The sequence below is a fragment of the Barbatula barbatula genome (genome assembly GCF_947034865.1).
Source record: "Barbatula barbatula genome assembly, chromosome: 24".
NCBI classification, from domain to species: Eukaryota; Metazoa; Chordata; class Actinopteri; order Cypriniformes; family Nemacheilidae; genus Barbatula; species Barbatula barbatula.
In genome coordinates, this window is record NC_136787.1 from 15806979 (window position 1) to 15834866 (window position 27888).

Below are 27888 nucleotides of genomic sequence, written 5' to 3' on the forward strand. Positions count from 1 at the left end.
GAAACCAGATACGTCCAATTACAACCAGTGACCAGCCCTTGTCTAAAGCTTGTCCTGCTCACCTGACACTGACCTTTTTATATTCAGGTCATGTTTTTTTCTTTGTTTCATGGTGGCCTGCAGGGAAGCTGTTTTTAGACGAGTCTGAGAGTGTTATGACTATTCAGTCTGGACTACTAGAATTATGCTAATGATGGACCAGAGCTATGTAAGTCACGCTTGCGAGGATGTGCCACCCTTTGTCATGATTCATGTTGGCCCATTGAGGAAGAAAAATATGTAGCAAGATGGTTAAAAATAACTCTGACCTTTCTGGACTTTTGGAAGTACCATAGGGATGTTGTTGCCGTGGTTTTTGCACAATTGTTAAAATGCTTTTGATGGTGAAGCCTGGACGGGCCGTTCAAGAAATGCATTGGTCAGTGATGTCTAATTACTTTTCCACAAAATAAAAAAAATCTCTGCTTTTTGTGGCATGGCAAAGCATCTCTTTCGCAGCCTTCAGCATTTATGTCCCATCCCCAATGAAACCAATGCATTCACAGCGCTCTCTGATGTTGCTTCTGTGTATGTGTTCAGCAGATTAGATGTGTTTGTATATTATATTTCACATTGTTTGAGTGTACCCGCTCTGTAGTTTAAACTCAGAACAGAACATTTTCTCTCTTTCTCCTTTGTGTTGGCGTCTCTGTAAATGTTGGGCTTCTATTCTAAGACGGAGCTAATGGGATTAGGAAGTGAGGATCTCTATTTTTACCTCATTGTGTGTATATGACTCTGAGGAGCTGGAATGAATCAGACTTCGCTGTTTGCAGGAGAAAATTAGAATTTCACTACTGAGAGGTCCTTTAGAAAGAAATACTGAAGAGGAAAGACAATTTGATTTGATTTCGCAAGCTTAATTTCTTCGTTCACCTTGCGTTAACTGAACAAAGTGGTTAATCGCTCGCACCTGTTTCACTCTGCGCATTTTAACAGCTGCAACAGGCAAAAAAACAGGGCCTTTGTGAGGGCATATTCGCTCAGTCTGGAAGAGGACGGTAGAGATATTGCGTGATTTCACGCTGATAGGTAGCTGTGGTCAATCTGTCGTTCCCATGGGCCAGCGGAGAGAAAAGCTCATGGGAGCTCTAGTGTGACGTCGGTCTGCGAGATGCCCGCTGAGAACGTTGAATCCAGCTATTTTGGGCCACGATAGCAAAGTGAGGGCAGAAGTCATTTGGGGTAATTAGCTGTGTTGAGCAGAGTGGTTTTAAATGGCCCTGTTAATTGTTATATAAAGAGATTTTTTTACCACGCATTGACGTACCAACTGCGAGCTGCATTCAGATGCTTTGTGTGAGTGTGTGTAAGAGGGAGAGTGTGAGTGATGATAGCGCATTCGTCTCCACTCAACCCAGGAACAGACTCCACTTTCATATGAGTAAGTGTGACTGTGTCCTAGAATAAAATCATACTGTGGTCACAAGCGGTTAACTCTCATTATTTGCCTCTAATTTTAGACAAAAAAATGGTGTCTACTGCCTACATAGTAAGCTTCCTTTTAGGACCTAACTGAAATAAAACCTTAAAGAATCAGTTCACCCGGAAATTATAATTCTGTCTTCATCTGCTCAACGTCGAGTTGTTCCAAATCTGTATTCAGATTCATAGAAAGATATTTGGAAGAATGCTTGTAACCAATCAGGATCTTGGCCACCATTGACTACCATAGTAGGAAAAATTGCTTTATAAATTTCTTTGTTGAACACAAAGAATATATATTGACTATTTTGTGAATGTTGGCCAAGAACTGTTCGGTTAGAAGCATTCTTCCATATATATTTCTCTGAGTTCAAGAAAGAAATGTATACAGATTTGGAACAACTCGAGGTTGAGTAAATGATTACATAATTTAGATTTTTGGGTGTATTGTGCCTTTAAATAATATGTGAATTATTTAAATGGTTTTATTCAGCACTGCATTCTGGGACTACCTATTCTGCAAAATACACATGTAACTGCCTACCTTTTTGTAATAGCCTTTTTGTCTACAATGCCTTTAAATAGGGACGCACCGATAAAATATCGGCCATATCTGTATCGAGCGATAAATGGTCATTTTTAATGTTATTGGTATTCGCCGATAGATTATAGCCTATAAATCATGAATTATTTCCTCTGGCTTAACTTTTTCAGCTGCACGCCGCTCAGTTAAAATGCAGTACAGCTCTGTCTTTCCGTCATTATTTAGTTAGTGATTATAGCAAAAAATTGTTAATGTAGTATGTAGATGTGTAAATTATAGGAACAAAAGCATATTGTTTGAAACAGACTGCTATCTGGATGATTTCTGTCTTGAGGCCTGTTAGACACATGGCTATTAAGAAAATTTTTCTGGGTTGCTCAGAACATCTATAATTTTTGTTGAATAAAAATATACCAGAAAAGTTTGAAGGTTAAAGAATCGTTAAATAGTGTAAAGTATGCTTGGTACAGGATTTTCAGGGGAGAAATAACGGTTGTCTTGTTTTCTACAGCGAATGTTTTCATATGAAAGCAGTTTTCCACTTTTTGCTTTTGTTTCAGTCTTAGGAAATGTTATATTAATGTCTAGATACTGAATATCGGCCACTATATCGGTTATCGACTTCCAATGGTAAAGGATCATCCGTTATCGTTATCGGCCAAAATGTACATAGCGGTGCATCCCTACTTTTAAATGCTCCCTGGTGGCAGCTCATTTTGGAACAGAGCTGATGTCTAGCCCTCAAAACCTTCTCAAAATAACTGTGTTGCATCTACAAGCCTTTTTTAGAGAGTGACATTTTGGTTCATGTGTGAAGACAAATTAAAGTACGGAGAAAGTTTATCTTGCCACAGATGTTGCCCTAAGCTCAGAGATTTGTGTTTTTTCCTCCCTCTGTTAATTCAGTACACACAGTTAAAGACATGTCAGTAACTATGTCTGCGACATAGGAAATGAAGCATGCGTAAATCTCTTCGCTATTCGGATGACGTCCTCATCGTCAGCCACGTGTCACGATTAACACCGCCTCCTATAGGGGAAGAGGGTTTTGATTGACAGGTCTTGGGCTTGACTTTATTCTCAGCTTGTGTTTGACAGGTCAGAGATGGTTGATTTCTGTGACAGCAGAGGCAGGTGCATTTCAAATCTACTGTTGCTGATGGAATGTCACGCTTCAGGGCACAGTCATGTTACGAGAGCTGGAAGACTGTGTGTGTGTTTGTGTGTCTGGTGGCTCTGTTTTATAAAGCTGTATGTGTGTGATTAATTGTGGCACGGGGTAGGTGAGGTGAGGGCAATGACAACCACTGTTTGTGTTTCTGTTATTTTTAACCGTCTCTGGATGTTCTTTAAATGTGGGAGTGAGAAGAGAGAGAGAGAGAAGGTTAACGCCATAAAAAAAGATCCTTTTTCTTTTCATACAGTAGAGCTTACCAAACTTTTGCAATAGCTGTCAGCTTTTTGGGCAATATTATATAAGATTCCAATAAAACGGGCATTATTGGCATATTAAAACTGCTGTTCAAAATGAACAGTCTTATACTTACAGTCTGTGACTGGTTTTGATACGCATTTATATTAATAAAATGTGGTGCGTCTGTTTGATTCACAGACATTACGTACCCATGCTTAATGCTGAGAGCAGAAAGCCAAACAACAGAACCAGAGAGCGAGCGAGAAATAGAGAACGAGGAGAAAGAGTGTGTGTCTCTCTAGGATGAGTGCCGGCTCTTGTAAAATCGCTCTGTTATTCCAGTGGAAACTCTTTATGCGAGTCTAATTCAGAGCTAAAGGCATTGCATGCTGAATCGCCCTTTTTTGGGCAAAACCGTGTGTGTGTGAGGTTAGTTCTTCAGGCAAATGTGAGAGTGTTAACTGCAGAATTAAGCTCTGGAAGCTCACGCTCTGTGTGTTTAGGGTTCGGCTTCGCCGCAGGTCCTCAGGGAGGAGTTGACTGTGTCCCGCATACATATTTTCACACATTAATGATGGATGAGATATTCTGCGGTCCGTTTACAGGTCAAAGTACAAGGCCTTGAGTGAGACGATGGCAGTTTTATTATGTGTGCTGGGATACCTGGATCCTTTTAAAAAGGTTAGTTCTTTTCCAAAGTATGAATTGCTGCGTTTTGGAAAGATGATCAGCAGTAAAGATACAGAACAGCAGTTCTGTGATCTCAAAACTAATGTTTATTACTGGCATTTAAACAGGAAGTGTAAATGGGTGTCCACTGCAAGGGAACTTCATATGGCTACATGAGCTGCTAGTTACAATATTCTCCGTCTGATGGTCTTTTGGCAAAACTATATGAACTTTCATTTTTATTTAGGCCTGTGTGTAAAGTCGTTTATAATACATAATGTAGTTTATTCAGTGTTTTAATTCAATTACAACACAATGCGATTAAATTTTACATTAAGGTGCTATTAGTTAATATTAGTAAATGCTTTAGCTAACATTGAACAATTTAGTTTTTCAGTTTTTTCATGTTCATTCATAGTGCATTAACTCGTGTAAACAGTGACAGCATTTGATTTTAATAATGTATTAGTGAACGCTGAAATTAACATGAATTAATATTAATAAATGACGTAGAAGATATATTTATTGTTAGCTAATAGCGTGGGTCATTCTCTTTTTAAAATTCACGTGCCCTCTGTAAAAATCTGAAAATGCACATCCTGTGGTGACTATCCATCTCAAATGACGTATGTTAGACGGCTTGGAACAGTTTTTATATATCCAATCAATTTGCAGTGAAAACCGGATGCCACTCCCACTACCCATGACTTTGTGTGGTTAGTCCAAACAAACATGAAAATTCTTTACTTATAAACACACCCTCATGTCATTTCAAACCTGAATGGCTTTCATTCTTCTGCAGAACAGGAGAAGATATTTAGAAAAATGTTGATAACAAATGTGGTACCCATTGACTTGGTTTTGTGTCCATAAATTAGAATTCAATGGGTACCATGTTACCAACATTACTAAAAATATCATCTTTTGTGTTCTGCAGAAGAAAGAAAGTCATACAGGTTTGAAATGACATGAAGGTAAGTAAATGTTGAAACAATTTTCAATTTTGGCTGAATTGTCCCTTTAAATTATTAAAAAGTCCATTATATTGTCGATCTTTATTTTCTAGCTCTTAGCGAGACAGAGGACACATGCGTCTTATTGGACGTTCGCCCAGTCATGTAGAATGTATTTACCACACAGCCAGTCAGTGTAGCTGTTGATTAAAGAGCGTTTTTTAGTCCACAGCTCCTGCAGAGGTGCTGAGAGCAGCTGGTGGGATGCTGGACGTGTAGCTGTGCTGGAGTCAGGTGGAGAGAAGGCGGAGGAATGAGCTGACCTCCAGCACTCGTTTATTAATAACAGCTGTCAGCTGAAATCCCTCCAGAGCGAAGCGCAGGAACAGCGGATTGCAGGCAGCACGGACGCAGCTCATTCTGCCCCGCTGCATGCACGCCGGTGGTCTGCAGAGAGAGATGGCACACGTGAATGGGGACCAAAGGCCTTGATCTCAATTTCCCCACACCATGCCTTGCTCTCTCTCTCTATTCCCAGCACCTCTCTTTCCTATATCTGTCTCCAACCTCTGTATCCGGTGTGGTTAGAACGGTTTTATTTAGTTTAAAGACAACATTGAATGACATTCACAATGCATTCAACTTCTGTAAAGCGCTGTTTCATATTGAAACTTAGTTTGGTGGAAAAGTGTAGCGTGGGATTCGATTCAGTCGTGCAACATGTGTTGTTATGTAGGGGATGTTGGAAATATGTGCCTGCATATTAGGTCTTGGTTATGTCAACAAAAATTAACATTTATTATTGGTGGAGAGTTGAAAAGTTTTTGAGAAAGAGGTTATGAAAACAGTTTCCTCTAGTAAGAGTCATAACCTTTGGATGTTTTTTTACCCTCTGATGGAGTAAAAGTTACTTTTACTTTTAAGCAAATCAAAACTGTAGCCTATGCCACCCAGTTTGTTCTCTAAATCTAAATGAGGATCTTTACATTTTCAGCGATTTGTCAGCAGAAGTCCCATTTTCTTGTTTTCTGACATCGGCAGACAGGGAAATACAAGTGGAAAGCTGAGGATGATGTGTTCTGCTTTCTCTGTCACCCTGGAGGTCTAGAACCCCTCTGTGCCCTGACAAACTCCCAGCCAAAACAGATGAAACGCTCTCACAGTGTTCTCTGTTAATGTTCCTGTCCTCGTGAGAGAATGACAATAGAAAAAAATAATTTGTTGGGTGGGAATAAAGAAAACATCCTTTTCAGAGGTTTACTCAAGGCCTTTAGTGGCTGTGGCGTAAAGGCGCTGGCCAGATCTTATGAACTTTGATGTCTGCTGTCTTTGTTTCCTCATAAACACAGCGGCATTTTGAAGTTCATGTAAATAAACTTGGGCTCCTGTTTTGGGAAGACCTGAAGTGCTCTGATGTGAACAGGAAAGGAAAACTGGAATAAAAGAATGAATACCGGCTTGTTTATTTTAGCCTTAGATTTTTATCTGAGATTTAGGACGTAGATGTAAAATTCTTGAATATTCTTGAAAGGAAAAGTATGTTAGGTTACGGAGAGAACTTATAAGTGTTTTTAGGTCCCAAGTGCCTGGAATTCGTATAATTGTTCTGTCGTTTTTCTGTCAGATTCACAAAAATCTGTTGCATTTGAGTAGGTTTGAAAACCTCAGTCATTTGCTCACCTTTAATATGTAGTTTTAAGACTTTATTTCCTTCTAAACACAAAATAAGATTTAATGGATGTCTGTGCTGCACAGCACTGTCTTGTGAATTAAAAATTAGTTTGTATAAAACCATCGTATTGATTAATCGCTTTTAAAATGAGGTCGATTCAATATCGATTATCAAAAGATGTCAATCGATTTTTTTTTCTTTTATATTTCTGCAAGCACTTAATGCTACTACTATCCAAAAGCTGTGAATGGATTTTTTCTTTCATATTTCCGCAAGCACTGAATGCTACTACTATCCACTAGATCAGTGGTTCCCAAAGGCACCACGGTGTAGTTTTTTTTCCCCACGGCACCCCAACCTTGATTTAACTAAATGTAAATGTGTACAAACATATAAAATTGAATCTAGATTGCCAAACAACAAATTATGTATAAACAGCTGCATTATATGAGTCATTCAAATGAACCCCTGTGTCATTTACAACTCGATGACACATGTAAACAAATCTTATAGACCGATATGAATCATTTGCTGTTTGTGGGATTCATTGGAACAAAACACATAAGAAAAATTCAGATTGATACTTTATTCTTTCAATAATAATAAACAACTCGCATTACAAGTGACGTCAATGCATACCTTCTATAGTCGTTCATTAATTGGTTAATAACATGGCGGATGGATGCACGTGTTGTGGTCGAAATTAACATCCCCTTCACATAAAAGGCAGCGATTCAGGTCTTCTATACAGCTAATTTTGTGAAATTTAGTTTATGCTGTATCTTAAATGTAAGATAACCTGTTCTGTTTCAATATAGACAAGTGTATTTAAAGTTTAATATACAGGTTTGTGGCACTTCATTTAATTGTTACCGTTGTAACGTGATATTTACTGATCTTTTTTCTAAATATATATAGGATTCGTATTAAATCTATAATCATTGACTCGAATCGAGAATTGAAACGAATAGAGATCTTGTGAATCGGAATCGAATTGAGACATCAGAATCGACACCCAGCCCGTTTGCTTCTCGAAGTGTTAAAAGTCACAATGTTCTGCCGTTGTATTGAATACACCTCTTTTGTCTTAATCTGTCAAAGTCCGTTCAGACATGAAAACAGGTGCATGCTTTGGAGGTTTTTTAAAGTTCCTCAATTGGTGTAAATATGACACTTTGACTTTTAAGAAACATTTTCAAAGCTCAGCTCCAAATGGGTTGGTAGGTCTTATCAGGGAGACACAGAGCTATGTGCTGTTTGCATTCAAAACCCAACTTGGCAATGTTTATTCAGTACAGACTGAGGCTCTATTCATACATATTGGACATCTGTAACATTTTCATGGGGATATTTAAATATACAAATGCCACCCACACTAATTTGAGTTGAAAAATGTATTGTATTGTGGCCGTGAACTTGAGAAATCTTTTGACAATTCCAGGAAGGACACACAAATGCACAGACTGCACTGACATTTACTTGTGAATTATTAATAAAATCAGATTCCTTTCTTTCATTTTTCATTGTAGTTTCCATGTCTGAGATATAACTGTCAGGTCAGATGTCCTTTATCATCATTACTAAATCAAAGTCATTCAACTGTTGAATCAACTTTTACCTGTGTGTGTGTGTGTGTGTGTTTTCTCCTTTTCTCTGATGTCTAATCTATACTTCACTAAACATTATAAACACAAGATAACAAATGAAAACCTTTCCCTTTGAATGTTTTTATCTCCATAGGCAATTTTATTTTATTTTTTCTTGTATGCTTTGACAAACTGTTCATTTGTAGCAATAGCCCGCAATGCACTGTATGGGTCAAAATGATTAAATTATCATTCTTTTATGCCAAAAAATCGTTATTGAGTAAAGATCATGTTGCATGAAGAATTCTTTTCATTTTCTAGCGTAAAAACATCAGAACCTTAATATGAGTGGATGCAACTAAATTGCAAACAAAAATGGCCGGAAACATGCCTACAAACATCACTTGCTGCTGCCCGCTGTTTGGGAATTACCCACTCAAGTTTGATATATATATATATATATATATACATACAGTATATAAAGCTTACAATTTCTACTTTCGGGTTCATCTACTCTTCACAACGTCATTACAGTGGTATGCCGATAGAGAGCATTAAAACAAACCTGTATTTTCTTAACAGCGCCTCCTATGGACAAATTTATAGGCAATTTTCTCAATATTTAGATTTTTATGCACCCTCAGATTACAGATTTTCAAATAGTTTTATGTCGGCCAAATATCGTCTTATTTGGTGCATTTCTGCTTTCAGATGGTGCATAAATGGTTAAAAGAATTATCCTTAAGGCCATACTACATTGTCCGAAATTCCCCACGTTTAAAATTAAATACGACCTCACGTTGTGTCAATCACATTTACACACTGGCTCCAATATTTTCGTCCGTCAAAAACTGGTTTGATATTCAGCTTTTTTCTTATACGTAGCAAGCATTTTGAGAGGCGTTTTGATAAATTCAGAGACACTGTACAAGCAAGCGCCAAATATGAAAAACCACATATGAACATTTCTGATTGGTTTTGTGGGCCAGGGTCACATTGTTTTAAGAATAAACCTTGTCACGATCATATAACTGTCCGTAGATCAGATGAAGTGTCCAAGTGTAAATCCAGCGGCAGTAATAACTGCTAAAATGTCTTAATTGAACTAGTTTCCCTTGAATTTTACGCAAGTAAACTTTTCTCTGATGATTCTTCAGTGAAGGGTACTTACTGTTACGGTTCTTGACTACCTCTAAAGTGCTGATTGACTCTGAGTGTTTTAAAAGTGTTATTTTCTTTAACCGAAGTGCTTTAAAACATCATAATTCCTTCAGAAAAGAACACACTGTGCGCAGAGCTGTTTTTCTCTGAACTGACCCACAATTTTATGTGCCCAGGGGCTCCATTTAGCAAGAACCCTGTTTTTAATCGCCTCTCGGACCTACAGGTTAAACAGAAGAGAATGCAGAGACGAAGAGTTCCTGCGGTTCTGTGGAGGTGTGCGAAAGGATGGGTTTATGTGACGTGCCTAAATCTTTGAGAGCTTAGCAGCAGAGCGTGGCTGAGAAAATGAGAGATCTGGGAGCAATTACTGAAGATAGACAGAGGAGAGATGCGAACGGAGGGGAGATGAGGGCGAGAAATGAGTGAGTCAGTGAAAATGAGATAGATGAAGAGATTTGGTTAGTCTGTGCTGTGTGTGTGTGTGTGTGTGTGTGCGTGCGTGCGCGTGCGTGTGTGTTCGTGCGTGTGCGTGCGTGTTCGTGCGTGTGCGTGCGTGTGCGTGCGTGTGTGTGCGTGTGTGTTAGGGTAACTCAGTTGTTCGGACGCCCCAGAGGCTGACCAGATGCCAAGTTTCCTGCTTAGATGAACAGCTTCATTTTGAAAACCTGAGATAGAGTGAAATGCAAATCAGAAAGATGTAGCAATGACGTAATATGATATTTCACATTATGTCAAATTGAATATTCAATGTAATAATTATGTTGGAATTTATTTGGTTTCAAGATTCATTATTAGATAATGATAAGTTGGTTGTCTATAGCAACATATTTCTTCAAGCTGTCTTTCACTTTTTAACCCTCCTATTATGTTAAAATTTTCTACATTTACCTTGTTTCGTTCACCTAGTGAAACAGCATTTTGCTATACATTAATTTATAGAATATTTAGGATAATATTAACGTTTAAGCTATACACAAATGTTTTACTGCATGTACAGTATACATTGCCAGGGAACACATACTGTGTATAAAACAATGACCTTTGCACTGCTAATGCTTTACCGTCTTATCTACAGAAACACTATACATGCATATATCTATACACATTCAACAGCTTTAAATGTTTTCCTTTTCCTCCGCTGATAGAGCATTGGTCATGGGTCCCATACACTACAGTATACCCAGTTCACTGCAAGTCATTTTGAATGAAAGGATCCACCAAAATGCTAAATTGTAAATGTAAACTGAACGCTAAATACAATTTCACAATAGTTAGTACAAGAGAGATTCATCAGGAAAAGGTCAAATATAACAAAATAATTATTAAGCATGGAAAGTCAACTATTGGGTTAAAATGTGAACAAACTCTGTAACACAAGATAAACATTATTTTAATGATATAAGGAAAAAGTCAGAAAGAATCAAGTTTAAAAAATATATTTAGCATATTTAATAAAGATTTCAAATTAGCTTGGGATCAATCTAACCCCAAACATAACTGGTTAAACTTAGACGTGCTTCCATGCATGGCAGGTTCGGTTGGTCCTCGTCCTTGCTCATTGGCTCCTTTTTAAAATCCCGCAGTGATGAGGTTACAGGACTGTTGCGGTGCAGGAGAGAACCCGGCAGCCGTGAAGGTGCTCTGCAGAGCGCAGGGCAGAGCCGCAGGATGGCAGTGCCAGCTTGGTGCCCAGTCATCTGTGAGACCAGCGTCAGGAGGGGGAAGAACTAAATGTGCCAACTTGCTTTACACATTCACAGCAAAAACTTTCTCTCTCGCGCACTCTCTTTCTTCCAGTTGTGGTGTATGGTGACTCAGCGGGAAAGTGGATGCAGAGGCAGAGAGAGAGAGAGAGAGAGAGAGATGGGATGCTGCAATATTACAGGGGTACATTCGAGGTCATATTTTAAACGGTTACAAGTCCGAAGCACAAATTCCCTAAATTCAGCCTGAGGCAAGCAATTTATAATCATAAAATAATATTTCTAAATAGTTTTAAGAAATTCATTCTCGGATGTGCTTTGTGTCATTAGCACATTTTTCCTTTTTATGTTTTACTTATAATGATACACTCAACATCAACGATTCACAAATTTCCTATGACCTTTCCCGTTGATGGTGGCGCTTGTGTGGATTAAACACTGTGGATTCAAGGAGGCGAAAGTCCCAATCACACAGAAGCTGTAAACTCAGGGTTCATTTGGGAGATGTTGAAGGATGAACGTGTGTGTGTGTGTGTGTGTTTTAAGGTAACTGTCAAGTCGTGTGGAAACTGATCTTGAGTGATTTCCCCTGTCAGTCATGCATTTAAGTTCCAGCGTCCCTGCCTCTCTCATTACTTTAGCACTAATGATGTTGTAATTAGTAATTAAGGATAAATTTATATGCAGGAAAACTTTGATTGGGTCAGTTCTTTAAAGGACAGCAGAAGTAAACAGAATAACCTACAGGAAAGTTTGGCTTTGGTTGATTGCTCATTCTTTGATTTAGGAAACTTAAAGGGATAGTTCACCCCAAAACTAAAATGCTGTCATCATTTCGTCATGCTCTTGATATTTCAAACCTGTGAGGCTTTCTTTCTTCTGCAGAACAGAAAAGAAGATATTTTGAAGAAGTTTGGTCCGAGAAAACCGTTGGTCCCCATTGACTTGAGTTGGTTTTGTTTCAATGGGGTCCAACGGTTTTTGGTAACCAACTTTTTACTTCTCCTTCTTTACCTTGGGAGAAATAAAAAAGGCACAATTGAGACAAGTAGACAGTACAGTAGTACATAAGCTATAGGATGCAACGGTAATGTGGATAACTTAGATCCAATGGTTAAAAAAAAGATTCACATCGTAATGTATTTGGAGATATTTCAGACATCAGCGTTTTGTTTATTGTACAGTAAATAAAGTTTGTTGCATTATGCAGATTAAGTGGATGTGAGGAAAAGGAATGAAATGCGTTAAAGAATACTTATTTAGAAGATGATTTAATCAAATTTCTGTCAAATAGAAGAGTTTTGTGTGACCTACTCAGTGAAATCCAGGCTCAAGCATCAAAAGCTTGTCAAAGTTTGATTTTAACCAATGATTTCACTATGATTTGAATTTCATGTCATTACTCTGTCAATATAAGATGTCATGAGAGTATTTTGCTCTATACATTATGGGAGATGATTTCATGTAGATTTCATGTAGAAAACAGTTAATCACAGACTGTGTCACATTTTTGTGATGTTTGTTTCATATGGACGGTTTTGGGCTCCTGACTGATCTCTCTTTTTCATTCTCTGTATTTTTAGTTGATCTGCTACTGATGCGTTGCAGCATTTTCACATTTCATGTTGATGTTAATGTTGCATATAATGCGCGCCTGAAGCGCCTTTGACAGCATTTTTGTGTGAGCACATCTATGTCTTCAGCCGAGTAAATACTGTTGAAGTTTTTGCGTGGACACTCCATCCTCTGTTCATTCATAAAAACGGCTCAGATAAAAGCAGGTGGGTCATCGGTGTGTTTTAAAAAAAAACATCCCAGAAATATCTTTGGACAGATATAGACACAGATTTGTGCTATAAACGGAAGTCTGGAAGTAAGAGCGAGTTACCACAGCTGTTTTAAAGGTTCCAGTGTGTGTGCTGATGTGGTCTGGCGTTCGGGGCAGGTGGACGTCCAGCCCTGTAATCATCGGTAGGAAATCGCGAACCGCTGTGGATCGCTGATGGCTACGGTCACATTCTAATCACTGCTCTTTTAAAATGAACAGAGGGGAGAAAGCTGAGGGAGAAAGTGCTCTGATTGAGAGACGAGATGAAGAAAAGCTCCACACAGGAAAGAGGTGTCGGCTGAACGGATGCCTTTGGGTTCAAGTGGCCTTGTTTAAAGGATGAAGCCAAAGTCAGACCACTGTAATCAGCTGTCCACAAATACTGTCATTCACTAAATCAGGGGCCGTGGAGGATAAGAATGTGTGTGAGAGAGAGAGAGAGAGAGAGAGAGAGAGAGAGAGAGAGAGAGAGAGAGAGAGAGTCTTTTATTCTTGTCATGCAGGAATTGAAGTGTGTGTTATAGAGAGGCTCTCCAGAGTGTGTTCTTCTCCAGAGTGCTCTCGCTCTTCTCGCGTTCAGATGTATGAGCTCATGATTTGGTGCATTTTTTAAGCTTTTGTGGCTGCCTGGCAGGCGGCGTGTTACTTTCAGAAGTGACCAAGCTTTTGCTATGTTCTCACAAAAGGCTTTGAAAGTTAACAGGGCGTTGAAGTCCAAAATAACGGACCTTTGAATGATTTCAGCATCATCTATACAGCATTCTAAAAGGTTACGTTTATCGTTGCACAATGGTCGCTAAAGCTAAATGAAGTTGTAATTCTGTACATTATTATGTAAGACTGCGGAACATTTTCTGTATTTTATAGACGTCTTACATTTAAATATTATTTTTGTTCTCACTCCTTCGACTGAAATGGAATTAGTTACAAATTACATTTTAAAGGGACAGTTCACCCAAAAATGAAAATTCTGACATCATTTACTCACTCTCTGGATGTCCCAAACCTGTATAAATGTCTTTGTTCTGCTAAACACAAAGGGAGATATTTGTAACAATGTCAGTAACCAAAAAGTTTTCCCTTAGTATGGAAAGTCAACACTACGAAACGGGGGATGAGATCTGTTTGGTTACTGACATTCTTCCAATTATCTTCCTTTGTGTTTAGCAGAACAAAGACATTTATACAGGTTTGAAATGAAAAGGGTGAGTAAATTATATTTGGATGAACTATACCTTTAATCATTAAAATTTGGACTTTTGTGTTTTGGTCAGACATATGAAAACATGTGTTTTAGACCATTTTTGGTGCAGTTTGTTTTTGGAAATGAATATCTCCGAGCTTCACCATAGCTGAAAGTCACAATCCAAATCCAGATTTTGTCACAGCCTAGATCCAGCAGATTGTTTATTCTTGCCAAGTATACATCTCAAGGGCAATGTTAACAAAATCGTCTTTCAGCTTAATTTATACCGGTCCCTTCCTTTGTTTTGTAAATGTTTATCTCTTCAAAGTATTTTTTTCTAAAAATAATAAAAATCGAATGGTCCTTTTAATACAACACTGTGTGTTGTACCTGATGTTGCATACTATCACCTTACAAGTTCTTTTGGCCCCGGTCTTGTGAAAAATAAAGACACTATTTTACCCTGCTATTCCACTTCATGCCTGAGTGAATGTGTCCTTGAAAAAAGATCTGTGCCCCACACTAGATCTCATGCGCTCAAATATGAGAATGAAAATAAGAGAGGGAGACCTCGTCCTTCTAGGAAATAGGGAGAGGTCTTTCAATCTCTATGCTCTTGGCTTCTCCTTCAGTGTTACAGCTGTAAAACAGCAGCATGTTTGTGCGGTTCGGTTTGTTACTCGTCTCTATGGCTCCTCCCTGGAGCCCTTCGGCTGTGTTCCTGTCTGTTTGAGCTGAGCTGGGAATACATCTTCATAACTCAGATCTTATTTAAATAAGTGACAGAAACACATTCTGCACAAATATTGAGAGACAACCTCATATTAGTGCAAATCTCATTCTCTGTCTCTCGGAGTGAAACGGAGCTCTTCTCTTGGGCACGAAGGACGCGGTGCGATCAGGTGGTTGAGCAGCTTGAATGGTTAGCATGGCTTCATTAGCCACTGCTCGTCGATGCTGACTACAGTTTAATTTTATAAAACTTTTCTCTTTTGACATCAATTCATCAAATATTCTGAAATTAAGCTGAGTGTGTGTATACAGTTTTACGCTGTAAAATGCTTGATTCTGATTGGCTGACAGGGAATCAGAGGTGTGAGTGTGTGGCTATGAAGTTGTTTAGATATGCGGAATATTATCTTTTTACCGTCTCTGCAAGTTTTTCTACCTCCAAAGGATTGAGGCAGTCGTGTCGGGTTGTCACCATGGAGAAAGCAGGAGAGAAAGGAATTGCGTTGTTGCAGTGCTTGTACAAATCCCATCAGCCCTCTGGGCAAGCCTGTCACAGAGCATAAAGAGGCGGCTAAAAACTTAAGCATCCGTAGACAGAGCAGCAGCGGTTGCGGGCTGGGAAACGCCTCTCGCCAGATCCGAGGTGTCACAGGAAGCTGATGAAACAGGTGTAGGACGGGGACACGGCCGGCTGCCGTTTCCATTTGTCAGATCAGTGCTGATAAAAATGGGGATGATGGTAAACATGCAGGCAGAATGAGGGGGATAGACGTGACCCTGATAACGTCAGGTGGCTGCAGGGCCAATGTGCTCTCGTTTTTGGCTCTGATGAAATAAATGGGTTGTAGACACACAGATAGTCCTCTATACGTCACGGCCCTGTTATTAAACTTGCTCACTGTTGATTGGTGTTTTATCTGGTGGGTGTGGTTATAGCATTTTCTGTGACAGAAGACACATGTGTGTTGTATTTAATTGCTTTTCTTATTTCTATTTGTATCTGCTGGTGTGCTTTAAATGTATGATCTTGTCTACTGTCCCTGCGTGCTGTAATAATCTTATTTACTTGGCCTAGGAATTAATTGAGGTTTTAATGCACCCCCTCCTTTCCCTCCTCATCTCTTTATTGTGTTTTGAGGGGAAAAGGATGATTATATTTTGCTCGGTTATTGTTTTTAAGTGCAACCAGAGGTGAAAAGCGCCTGGACGTGTGTCAGAGCAGAAGTAAACATGTCAGGGGTTTAACGGAATGGAAGGCTGCGCTAATGGTGCCAAACGTCTGTGTGTGGCATCAGGGAAGCGTTTTGTAACAGGATTATTCCCAGTGAACTCTTGAGGAAGTGTGTTTTTGTTTTGACTAGAATCATTACGGTACTTCCTATAAAGCTTTCATGAAGAGTTTGTTTAGAGTGGAAGCAGATCTTCAAAGACAAATGTGCCAGCAGAGGTCAGACTTTTGACCTCAACATGAACCTGAAGTCACCAGTCTGAGCCATTCTGAGAGACCGTACAAAACACAGAAACATAAAGTGTCTTCTTCGAGAAATGGCATGATACTGTAACCGTAACTACTGCAAGAGAGTGAATGTGTGTAAGCAATATCACATGATCAAGTGTGTGGCCATATATAACTTTTTCTTAAATCGCTTTTCTTTGAACATTTGGAGAACAGTTTGAATTTCTTAACAAATGTTTAAATCACACATTATACAAGATCATTCAAATATAGACGGTTTCATCTGTGTTTGGTTATAATATAACAATTTATTGTATATTAAAGGGACAGTTCTCCAAAATATGAAAATTCACTCACCCTCAGAGTTTTCCAAACTTGTAAGCATTTCTTTGTTCTGCTAAACACAAAAGAAGATATCTGGAAGAATGTCAGAAATCAGATAGATCTCATCCCCCATTCACTGGCATAATAGGGAAATAAGTACTATGGAGTCATTATGGGGATGAGATCTGTTTGGTTACAGAAATGGTTCCAAATATGGATGAACTGTCACCTTTAATTTATATGAATATTGTATTGTATATTAATATTATTAAATTAATATAAATAAAACTACTCAACAGTTATAAATTCCTTGGGGAGGTCTACCGGAAATTAAGTTTGGGCCACAAAATGTCTGTTTATGTGGTTGCTGCTGGAACCGTCAATGCAGGAATGTGGGATCATTGTGGTTTGCTCATGTTTTTTTCTCTTCTCTCTCGTTCACCAGATGGTCACAAGAACAAAGAAAATATTTGTGGGCGGATTATCGGCGAGCACAGTTGTTGAAGATGTGAAACAGTATTTTGAACAGTTCGGAAAGGTAAGACCTGAGCATCTTTTTTATGATGACGTGCCAAAATGAATGTTTTCATTATTACACAGACACACAAACAGACACAAGCTCACGTCTCCTCCGGATGTGATCGTTAGAGCGCAGTGCTGGAAATGAGGATGCAGGTGTCTGAAGACTGCAGAAAAGCAACCGTTTCCTGTATCAGCAACACAGCGGTGTTGTAACTTGCAGAATGTTTTCAGCGATGTTGAAACTTGCAGAATGGTATTTTTATCCATGCGTTTGGCATCGTTGTCACAGAGACAAGTATTTCAAAGTATTGAGTAGGATTTCAAGCTGGATTGAATTTGGTTTTGGCTTTAAATACAGGATTTGGGAATGTGGCGTAATGGCTGGGGTTAGAAATAATAGGGTCTGAAAAGGTGAGGTCATGGAGAATCTAGACTGGTGATATTGAGGCTGGAGATGTGCTGGATTGGATAGGTTCAGGGGTGGGTTTAGAGCTGGATTGGGTCAGATTATCAGGGTGGGTTTAGTTGTGAATCCTGTCGGTGGTGGAGCTTTATTGTCTGACAAGGGTGGAGTTAGGCTGGGTTTAAATCTGGACATTGATGCCGTAATTATCAGCTCTGGAGAGTCAGCTCTACTGCTACTTACCTGACGGCTTGTATAAAAAAAGCAATATTCAACACGCCAGTCGCAATCATGGAGAGTGAGCAGGACTTGATTGACTTGATTATATGAGATGAAGCTTGTTTAGCTTCTCGTGGCTGTTCTTTTTAGTGTCTCGTAGAAGGTTTTAAGAGCACAAACAAATCAGTGTGATTGAGTGTGTCATCTGAAATCAGAGTCGCTCTATTCTGTTAGAGATTCTCTCTCTCTCTCTCTCTCTCTCTCTCTCTCTCTCTTTATCTCTCTCAGAGGCTGCGTTTCTGTTTGTCAGGTGGATTTGTATGTTTATTAAATAAACTGCCCGTCTGCAGCACCCTGTCATTATCTCTCTGTGTCTGTGGAGCACTGAGACTCCTGTAGACGGGAAGCCAATCTTTTAGACGTATCTGCTGAGAGCCAGACAGACAGACTAGACAGACTGAGAACGAGAGTGAAAACGGACAGAGTGGGAGAGGGACAGACAGACAGACGGACAGAGAGGGAGAGGAGAGGGACAGGTAGACAGACAGACAGACAGACAGAGAGGGCGGTCAGGCCATTCAAATGTCTGGATTGGACATGTCTGGAATGTCTTAGTGAGCTGAAATGTCATTGTGTGTGTGTGTGTGTGAGAGAGAGAGAGAGAGAGAGAGATTCTTATCGGTTTATATATATTAAATTTATTTTGTAAATTGGCACGATTGTGTTATTTAGTAGTTGTGGCGGTTGGTTAAAAACCGTGAAAAGGAAGCAGGTGTGAGCAGAATTTTACAACCTCTCTCATAAAACACACAAAACACACAAGTTTGTTTTAATGTACCGATGAAACCGAATTGTTTTCATAGCAGTCTTTCAATTTAAGTTTTGAACAGATATGGCCAAGCCACACACGCACACACCATCCGATTCAGGATCGGATGGGTTCAGGGGTAAGTGTTGTTTGTTGATTCGTGTTGGGTTAGAGCTGGATTGGAGGTGGGCACATTCATGACACACTGGGCAGAATTACAAGATCCTCTTGACTTATATGCTTTATGTCAAATTAAACACAGTCTACGCTCTGTTGGTATGTGCTCTTTGGTTTCGTTGCTGTTGGCCTTATGTGATGGGGGAAATTGAGACGCAGTACAAAGATAAGAGGAAAAAACATTGATGTTCTACACTCAGGTGTGCGCTCAGACAAAAAAGAGAACACAGAAGTGTGTACTAGAGAGTTCGCTCAAGTGCATCTCTGAACATCACACAGAGACACAGCTGGCCACCGTTGACAACGACTCCCTCGTGAGATGAGAGAGAGAGAGAGAGAGAGAGAGAGAGAGCAGCCACCTCAGGGTGCTAGTTGTGTTCTTCCTCTCAGAGGAAAGAGAATCAAAAAACGAATTTTTCTGAAGAATAAAAAGATGCAAGGGTCAGAGACAGAAAATGTGTTTTGTAATATCATGGCAGATGTTTCGTGTATATTGAGACTTTTGTAACTAGCATGCCAGTAATATAAAACAATCCAGCAGAAGGCTGTCTGTGTGCTGTATCCTTTCTTTTAGTGACATGAATGCTTAATAACTTGAATTGAATATAATGACAATTAGCAGATGTTCACTGCCGCAGCAATGACTTACAAACTCAGTTTGAACCCAAAACTGCTTTTGTGTTTCTTTTTTGAAGATTTATTTGTCTCATCGACGTCTATAAAAGATAAACATGAAAGTAAAGGAGGTCCTTATAATGCTTTTCTGGTTGAAGTTTGGTTATATTTCTGTTGTGGATCAGTGTTGGTTTTATGGGTCCTCTAAGCTCTGATTTATTTACAGGTGCACATTTTCATAACTTTGAAAGCGTACAAAAAATGAAAGCGTACAAGATTACGGATGTTTATATTTCATAAAAGAGCTACATTTCGTGACTGGCGTTAATACACATATACTTTCTGAGCGTGTGTGCCTACATTTACTTAACCAGCATTTATAGATTAGGTCGACAGTTTATGACATATTTGTAGCTTTTTTTGTCTATTAAACCTGGCTGATTACTGCCATTCTTCTTGATCTATGTAATACTGTACACATTTTAGAGGTTTAAGAACAGTAGACTGTAGGGTTTTATGGACGGCTGTAGTGAAGTAGTTTCATTGTTCCCGTGCCCGCAGGCAGAATCATAGTGGAAACAAACTGCTTAGGCATTAGCCAAAGGAAGGAGAAAAGGAGAGTAAGACAGTAGGAGCCTGTTCATTATTTCATATTTCCTCTGAAAACATGTTGAGCATGCAGGAACTGCTCCAGAGAGTCGGTTATCTTATTGAAACATTGATGAAGACAGTAGACGTGCTCCAAAACCTGGTTAGCTGCCTCTGACACAGCTGCCTGATATTGCAGCATCAATATCGGTACTGTACTGTTAGTGAGTGATATGTCGTAATTAATACACATTTGGGGTAGAATGATCAGGTTTACATTTTTAATATCATATACATCGTTTTAACTTTTCTCAACCTCCAGCTCCTCTTTTTCACTAGGCTTGTTGAGGTATCTTAGCATAATAAAGTTGCTTGTAACATTCTTAAATGCTTTTAAAGTTTGCCTCAAAAAGGTTTTGGGTCAAACCAGCTATCAATACGACTCTCCGTGGACTCTCACGGATAGCATGTCAGCTGCTGTGCCCACCGGGAGGAAGGTTGTCTGAAATCTCTTGGCTGTCTCGAGACCCTTATCATGTCTCTGACATTTAGAGAAGTTTTCAGAGAGACTCATCTTCTCTTGATCACTTGGATTCTTTTGTGTCCGTAGGGATTAATGACTGGACCCATAGCTGCAGAAGTAGGGAAGAACAGGTCAGCTTGTGTGATATTTAGGCTCGGTACATAGAGGTCGACTTAATAGTGAACTTAAAACAGGCCAGTGGTACAGCAGGAACTACACATGATATATAGAAGAGTCTTTTTTGGCCTGTGTGTTTTGAGGGTTGACAGGCATCACAAGTTTTTACGATTCAGACTGACAGAGGCGCTCTAACCCAAAGAGCAATGAAATTCAGGTGTCATATTTTTCCCATATCTTGACGTCCTTTAAAAGTGAAGAGATCTGTCTTTTATGTTATTTCAAGCTGTGCTTCAGTTTCTAAAAATAACAAGTCACATTTCTGTATTAGCCTACTAGGGCTGGACTTCTTGGCCAAGAGCCGCCCTCCGACTGTTAGGCCCGTCCGCTATTGCGTTCCAGGTTTGGGCGTATGGGGGTCCCCCTCCTTTTCGTTCATGTTTCGGCCTACGTTCAGATGTGGCCCACAGGGAAAAGTCCCCTGTGTATTGCTTTTCATTGAAGTTAAAGCCTTGCTTTGGGGTACATTTTAAAATACATTTGGTTTCAAAAGTATAACATTAAGAGTAATAAAACTGCCTACTAACTTTGTGTAAAGTTCAGTCTATACAGTAGTTACATAAAAACTCCATTAAGGAGAATTGAGGTTTACGGTTTTCCCATGAAATGCCAATGTAAGTGTGTTTACTGTAAATGTGTTTTTATTTAGATAATCTGCAGCGTGTCAAAATGAGCTAAATTGTATTGAACCAGTGATGTTTCTTTGACCTAATCCACCCGTTTTCTATCAAAATGACATCTTTGCAAATGACCGTAGTTTTTAATACTTTTTAATATTTACTAAAGACTCCAATCTAATTGGGTTCAGCGTGAGTTTCTCAGACTGTGTGTGCTGACTGTGCAGAAAAGTATGGTCTACCTATAGGATTTGATCGGTCACGTACTTCGCTACATAAACTTGCAGAATCTCCTGAGACGACTTCCGCCCACTGGCTGTCCTCTTAAAAGGCAGAGAGTTACGTCCTTGCTCCTCCTCTTCCTCTGTGTATGTGTGTGTGTGAGGAGAAAAGTGTTAAATTAGAAGTGGATGAATTAACATCGGGGTCCAGATTAGGGGGATTTTTGTTTAAAGCATCTTATGTCCCACACTTGAACAAACATACTTGTGTGTTTGCTTTGCCTTTGTGTGTGTTTGTACGCGTGTAGTTCTTTGTGTAAATATTTTGAGTAAACAAAGCTTTTTGCTGTAATATCTGTAAACTCGGGCTGTGATGGACCTCACGCTATCTCTAACATGACAGGGGCATTCGGTAGGTTTCTTGATTTGGTACAGAGCTGTTTCTATCCCCTTCTAAAGCGAGCTCTCACAGACTTTGTTTTGAGGAATAATTCGTTACACACAGCCACGGAAAAATTAAGACAAGGTTTCCAAATATTTTGCATTTTTAGATGTATTGTGGCCATTCCGTTGACTAAAGTCATCCAACAGCAATGTGAAAGACTGACAGCATGACAAGACCCATGAAAACTGTTAAAAATTCACGAAACTGACAAAATATAAGATTGCTTTTAAGATTAACTATCTTAAGCTCATTAGAGTGTTTCCTTTTAAGAAGTTGTCAAACAATTTCTTAAGAACGTCTTCATAAGAAAAAAAATGACATATGCTTTGTAAAGAATTCAGTTCAGAAGTTTGTTCGGGAATGAAAAACATTCCTTTCTTTTTTCTTAAATTAGAATTTAAGAAAAATATGGCAATTAAGAAGATTTTCCTCTAATGTTTTTTCTGTTGTATTGCATAAAAGAGAAAATGCATTTTTTTTTCTGTGTAGTATTTGAGATCAGGGCATAATTTCTGACATTTTGATCTTTTTCTCCAGTTTTCATTTTCTACAAATAAATGCAAATAGAAGCAATATTTTCATTTGTAATTTGGTAGAAATATTTTGAGTAGTTCAAAGAATGGAACGATAGTGATCGTTTTTCCTAAACACATACCTATAAATTGTAAATACAAAAAACTTTGAAATGGTCTCGTCTCACATTTTTCCCAGCTTTATTCCCCATGAAATCAAAATTGAGGCTTTTTAAAAGTCATAATCTATTTATAATCTTTTAATGTTTACCACTGAAGAAATATTGCATCTTAAATGACATGAGGGTAAGTAAAGAATGACAGAACTACTTGTTTTAGAGGAACCAATATTTTAAGTTTTAGCATTTACGTTTAGGTTGTAAATTTAAGCAATTGAAAGAGCTGTTTTCCCTTCGAAACAACTTTTTTCTTTAATTTTAATTACGATAGAATACTTTCGAATGATTCTTGCAGAGAAAATCTGCAGGTTCAACACTCACTCATGCTGGTGAGATCTACAGTACTGCCTAGGGGAGACATTTCAGATAGTTTCAATATGTCTATGGCCCCATGACTCTAAAAAGGTTTTAATTATAGTGAATTTTGTGTCTGAGATTTCATTTCTCTGTCTGTGTTGACCTCTGATCCTCTAATGCAGCTCAGCTCTGCTGAAGGCAAAATAATTCATATCTCTTTCTGCTCAACCCGTACCACCACTCAGATGTGCTATTATCTAGTTTTTTCTATCTGTAAAATGTGATGCATACATTTTTCACCAGCTGTTTGTAAGCAACAGTGGACCTTATTTGAACCTCCGTTTCTAACATGTTAAAAACACATGTCATTTTTTTTGTAGTTCATGTGTAGTTTTAAGACCTTTATAAGCAGTCTTGACCTCCGTCCTTACCTTTTATTGGCCGCTGATTGACCCATGCAGTTCCGGGGTCCGGACCCCTGCCACAAGCTGTTGTGCCATACTGTGAGGAGCAAGGTATTGTGGGTAATTGATTTTCAATTGGGAGTGAAGCAGATGACCAAGTCCTGCTTGTCTACAAGTGTGTCGGTGTCCTCGCAGACAGCACCCCTGTATCCTTTGACTCGAGTCTTGCTGACTCACAGGACACAAGTCTGTCATTTTTATCGTTTTCGAACGGCAACGTAGAAAAATTTAGATTTGACACTTGTCATGGCTGTCGTCTTTATTTAGACGGAGATAGAAGGCCTGTTTCAACACGTCTTTAATTAGCACTTCTGCACAGGGTTTTTGTGCCGTAACAGCTGTTCGCACAATCTGGGTCTTTAGTTCACTGATAAAGGCGCTGAATTACAATCTCCTCTGCTATGCTCGCGATCATTTTAATATTATTATTCAGTTTTACCATTATTCTTTAGGCTTTAACCGTTTTGTTCTGATGCAATCTCTACCTCTTTGTCTCTGAAGGGTTTATGTCACTCACTTCAATTGGAAAATTTCAGTAATTTTCAGTTTTATGCGTCACTTCATCGGTCATACAACTAATCACACTCTCTGTGTGTGTGTGTGTGTGTGTGTGTGTGTGTGTTGTCTTTGGCCTTAAGGAGCCGGTGACAAAAGAGAAAAACAGAAAGACAGTTACTGTAATTCCTGCCGGTTAAGTGCTCATGTGACCTTTAAAGAACAGCCTTCACACTTTAACTGTGCATTTGTGTGCATTTCTAACTTCTCTGTACTTTAGGGGGAAACTAGTGTGTTCCCAGACATTAAAATTTAACAGTCTAGCTGAAGGAGACTTATCTGAATTCTCATATACGCTGAATTTAAAGTGTAGCAGATTACACGATTTATAACCAAGTGCAAACAAATACTAACTCTAAACTCAATAGACTTTTTATGTCACCTTTGACCAGCTGCTCCCAAAGTCATTTTTATGGATGTACAGAATGGAGTCAGATCCTCTGAAATTCACAAAGGTTGCCTAGCAATGTAACCACGGGTCGGGTGTAGGTCATAATTAAAGCTTTTCACATTTTCCATTTACTATGACCAGATCTTAATTTTGATGTGAACAGAAGATAAAAAGGTCATTTTTATCTTCATAAGTGGACTCGGAGGGGAACATACTAATCTGTTTTAATATAAAGGATGCAAAACACAACCCAATTAAATAAACGATTTGTCACTGGGATTGCAAAAAGGAGCTCATAAATAGTTTATTTATATATTATATAATGTGTGTATCTGGCGAATCTGGATTACGTTATATTTCTCTTGTATGTTGATCTCTGTTAGTTAGCTGTGTAGTTGTTTTTCTTTGGAGCGTTGTAGTCTGCAAGTTGTACACTGGGTTGGAGATTTAACATTTCCGGCCAATGAATGATGAAAAAAGCCTGTCTGCATTCTTCACGAGTATAGATGAGCAGCTCACAGTAGATAAAGAACAGCTTTTAAAAGGATCTCACAGATGTGATACTTTGATTTCATTTTGTGTATTTTCAGTGACTGAAAGATCAGATCCTATCACATGACATCACATCCAGTGTGATAAAGTCTTGCTGTAACGCTCCAAATGTGTTTGCAGACATATATAGCCAATTCTGTTCCTCTTATGGATTTATTCTTTCTTATCTATGGAGAGGAACTAATGCAGTATTCAACTAGTGTACGTGTGTTTTTCTCTCTGATACACACTTGGTTACACTAAGAGTCCCTCACCGGTGCTATAGAAGCTGTTTCATGACTGATCGGTTTCTGTCTGACGGATCAGCGGGGGCTGATCTCAGCTCAGTGTCACATACACAGAATCTTTATTTATCTCCACATGGCCAGTGCAGCTCGAACCTGTTTGCACAACATTTTCTCTGCGTCGGTTAAAACTGACGCTGTGTAACTTGCAGGTTTACTCCCCTTGTGTGTTACAATGTTACAATGGTTTTCCAAAAGCCTCTTTGGTTACCAGCATAGATACTACAAAAGCTCTTGGTTGGAGGAACAGATAGTGGTAGACAACATCTAAAAATGTTGTTTGTTATAATTGTTTGTTTAAATTGTTACTTACACATTTTTACAAATCAGATTATCGCAAGTGTATCTGTAATATTTTAAGTGCAAACTTTTTAGTTTGGACAGCACGTTTGGTGGATGAAATTGCTCTAGTTGTTGTGGTTGCATGTGTATGTGCGTATGTGGTGATTAAAGTGAATGAATGTTTAGGTGGAGAGAGGTAATCATCGTTAGCACTAACAGACAGCTTCATTAACCAGCGTGACCTTAGTGTCTCCACTCACTCACTCACACACACACCACACCACACGCGTGGTGTCTCTAATGGCATTAATATCCTTCATCCTCCATTCGCACCCTGTGCATGATGCAGTGTGTTGAATGGGGGGTTTCACACAACCCATAGTGCTCCATGGTATGAGGTTGCGTGTGTGTGTGTGTGTGTGCGCGTGCGTGTGTGAGTGCACTGACTGGTGTAATTGAAATGCCTCCAGAGTGAAACTGTGTGTGAGTTTATTCACAGATGTTTGAGCTTCTCTAATTGGCCTCCACACACACACGTGCGCACGCACGCGCATACACACTTACACACCATGAAAATCGTAGTTATGGCACAATTTGCAATGCATATTAATACATTCACTTATAATCCATGCTTGAAATCGTACGGTCTGTTACTGCAGGTGACGGCAACACAAACATACTGTCACTTGAAGATCCTTCACAGACTGAGCTGATGTTTTCATGCAGTGTATTCAGATTTGGTCTTTGACAGATTTCTGTGTCTATGAGGCCTTTCGGGATGGATGGATGAATGAATGTAGAAATGTGTTTGTCATTCTAGATTTCATTTTCACAGATGATTTGTTTGGAGAACAGTCAGGCGTTAACTGTGTTTTAAAGGCAGCGGAGTGCTTGTCACATCAGTCACAAAAGACACGCCGACTGTATTCCAAAACCTAGTGAGCTGCCTACCTAGATATCTCCGTGCGCGTATGGCTGCAAATGTTAACTGCAGACTACAAAGGTACACGGCTTTTTAAGATGCACGCTCATTTTAATGCGTTGCAGCAAGCTGAGGGATAATTTTATCTAAATGACGGCAATAAAAATGTATTAAGTGCTGAGCATACTGTTTAAATTTGATGGTGTTCTACATATACAGCAGTTGTGCACATATTACAGACAAACCATGTCTGAGAACAATGCCATTCATAGGTGATTTTTAATTGATGTATAGGGTTTATAGGGTTGCAGTCTTGTAGGCTTAGCGTGATGATGAGTCATTTGAAGCCTGCACTTATCCGTCTGCCACACCAGAAACAGTAATTTAGTGGGATTCACCTTCTACATAACAGGGTGGACGGTGTGTTCTGTTGTTTTGATAGGAAGCGGATATGTTGATTGATGCTGGGATATTTGCCCCAGCACACACACACTGAGGGCAGCGCTGACACAGCTGCTGAGAAAGAGACAGACAGAAAGACAGACGATGAAGGTGTATCATTAGTTTTCTTGGCATGAACGTTGTCATAACCACTTCAGAGGGACAGGAGGTAGGGAACAGAGGACAAGGGCGACTCGCAGCTGACCCTAACAGGCACAGATTTGCAAGGGATGATGTCGTATCCTGATATTAAATAGTGATTTAAGGTGATCGTTTGGAAATTGAAAACTATTAGCACAGGTAGATGGAAAACTTCATTATTTAAGAATAAAATCTTTGTAATTTCTTACTAGATGTTTTTATGGAAAGTAATTCCATACATTTAAAGGACAAACTTTCCCCTTGTTTCCAGAGATCTTCAGTAATAAAGCAAATTCTCTCCCCACGCAGATGCTTTAATTAAAGTGCTAATGAGAGGTTGGCCATTCGGGGCATTTTGATTTCCGTTAGTATTAATGATCCTGTTATTTTCTTGCAGGTTGACAGTGCGGTCGCTCATCAGCCTGATGTTTTAATATGGCTTTCAATCTTTTCAACAATGTAATCAATTCATAATCATTTGATGATTAATTAATCAAATTCATGACAAAACTTCAATCTATTCATATTTGTAGACAAAGGCTTCTCAATAAAGGTAATTTACAGACAAAAGATTTTAATGGTAGACCAATAGAGCATTGAACAGGTGTTAAAAACGTACCTTTGGCAGTCTGTGTTTTGGTTTGTTTGTTGTAAGGGATGCACGATAAATAATCAGCCATATCGGTATCGGACGATAAACCGTCTGTTTTTATGTTATCGGTATTAACCGATAATAAAATTTAGTCCAATATTTTATAGCCGATAAATCATGAATCAATTCTTCTGGTTAAACTTCATCTGCACGCTGCTCACAGTTAAAATACAGTACAGCTCTGTCTTTGTCATGATTCACTTACT

At 39.0% G+C, this 27888-nt stretch overlaps 1 protein-coding gene across 3 annotated transcripts in view; it reads left to right on the forward strand.

The window, feature by feature from the left end:
- The window catches only part of msi2a (musashi RNA-binding protein 2a), a 111226-nt gene that overhangs the window by 18352 nt on the left and 64986 nt on the right, over positions 1–27888 (forward strand). For all 3 annotated transcript variants that reach the window (XM_079449134.1, XM_079449133.1, XM_079449135.1), the window contains exon 6: positions 17141–17233. In XM_079449134.1, coding sequence (XP_079305260.1) covers positions 17141–17233 — 93 coding nt within the window. The remainder of the gene's footprint in view (positions 1–17140; positions 17234–27888) is intronic.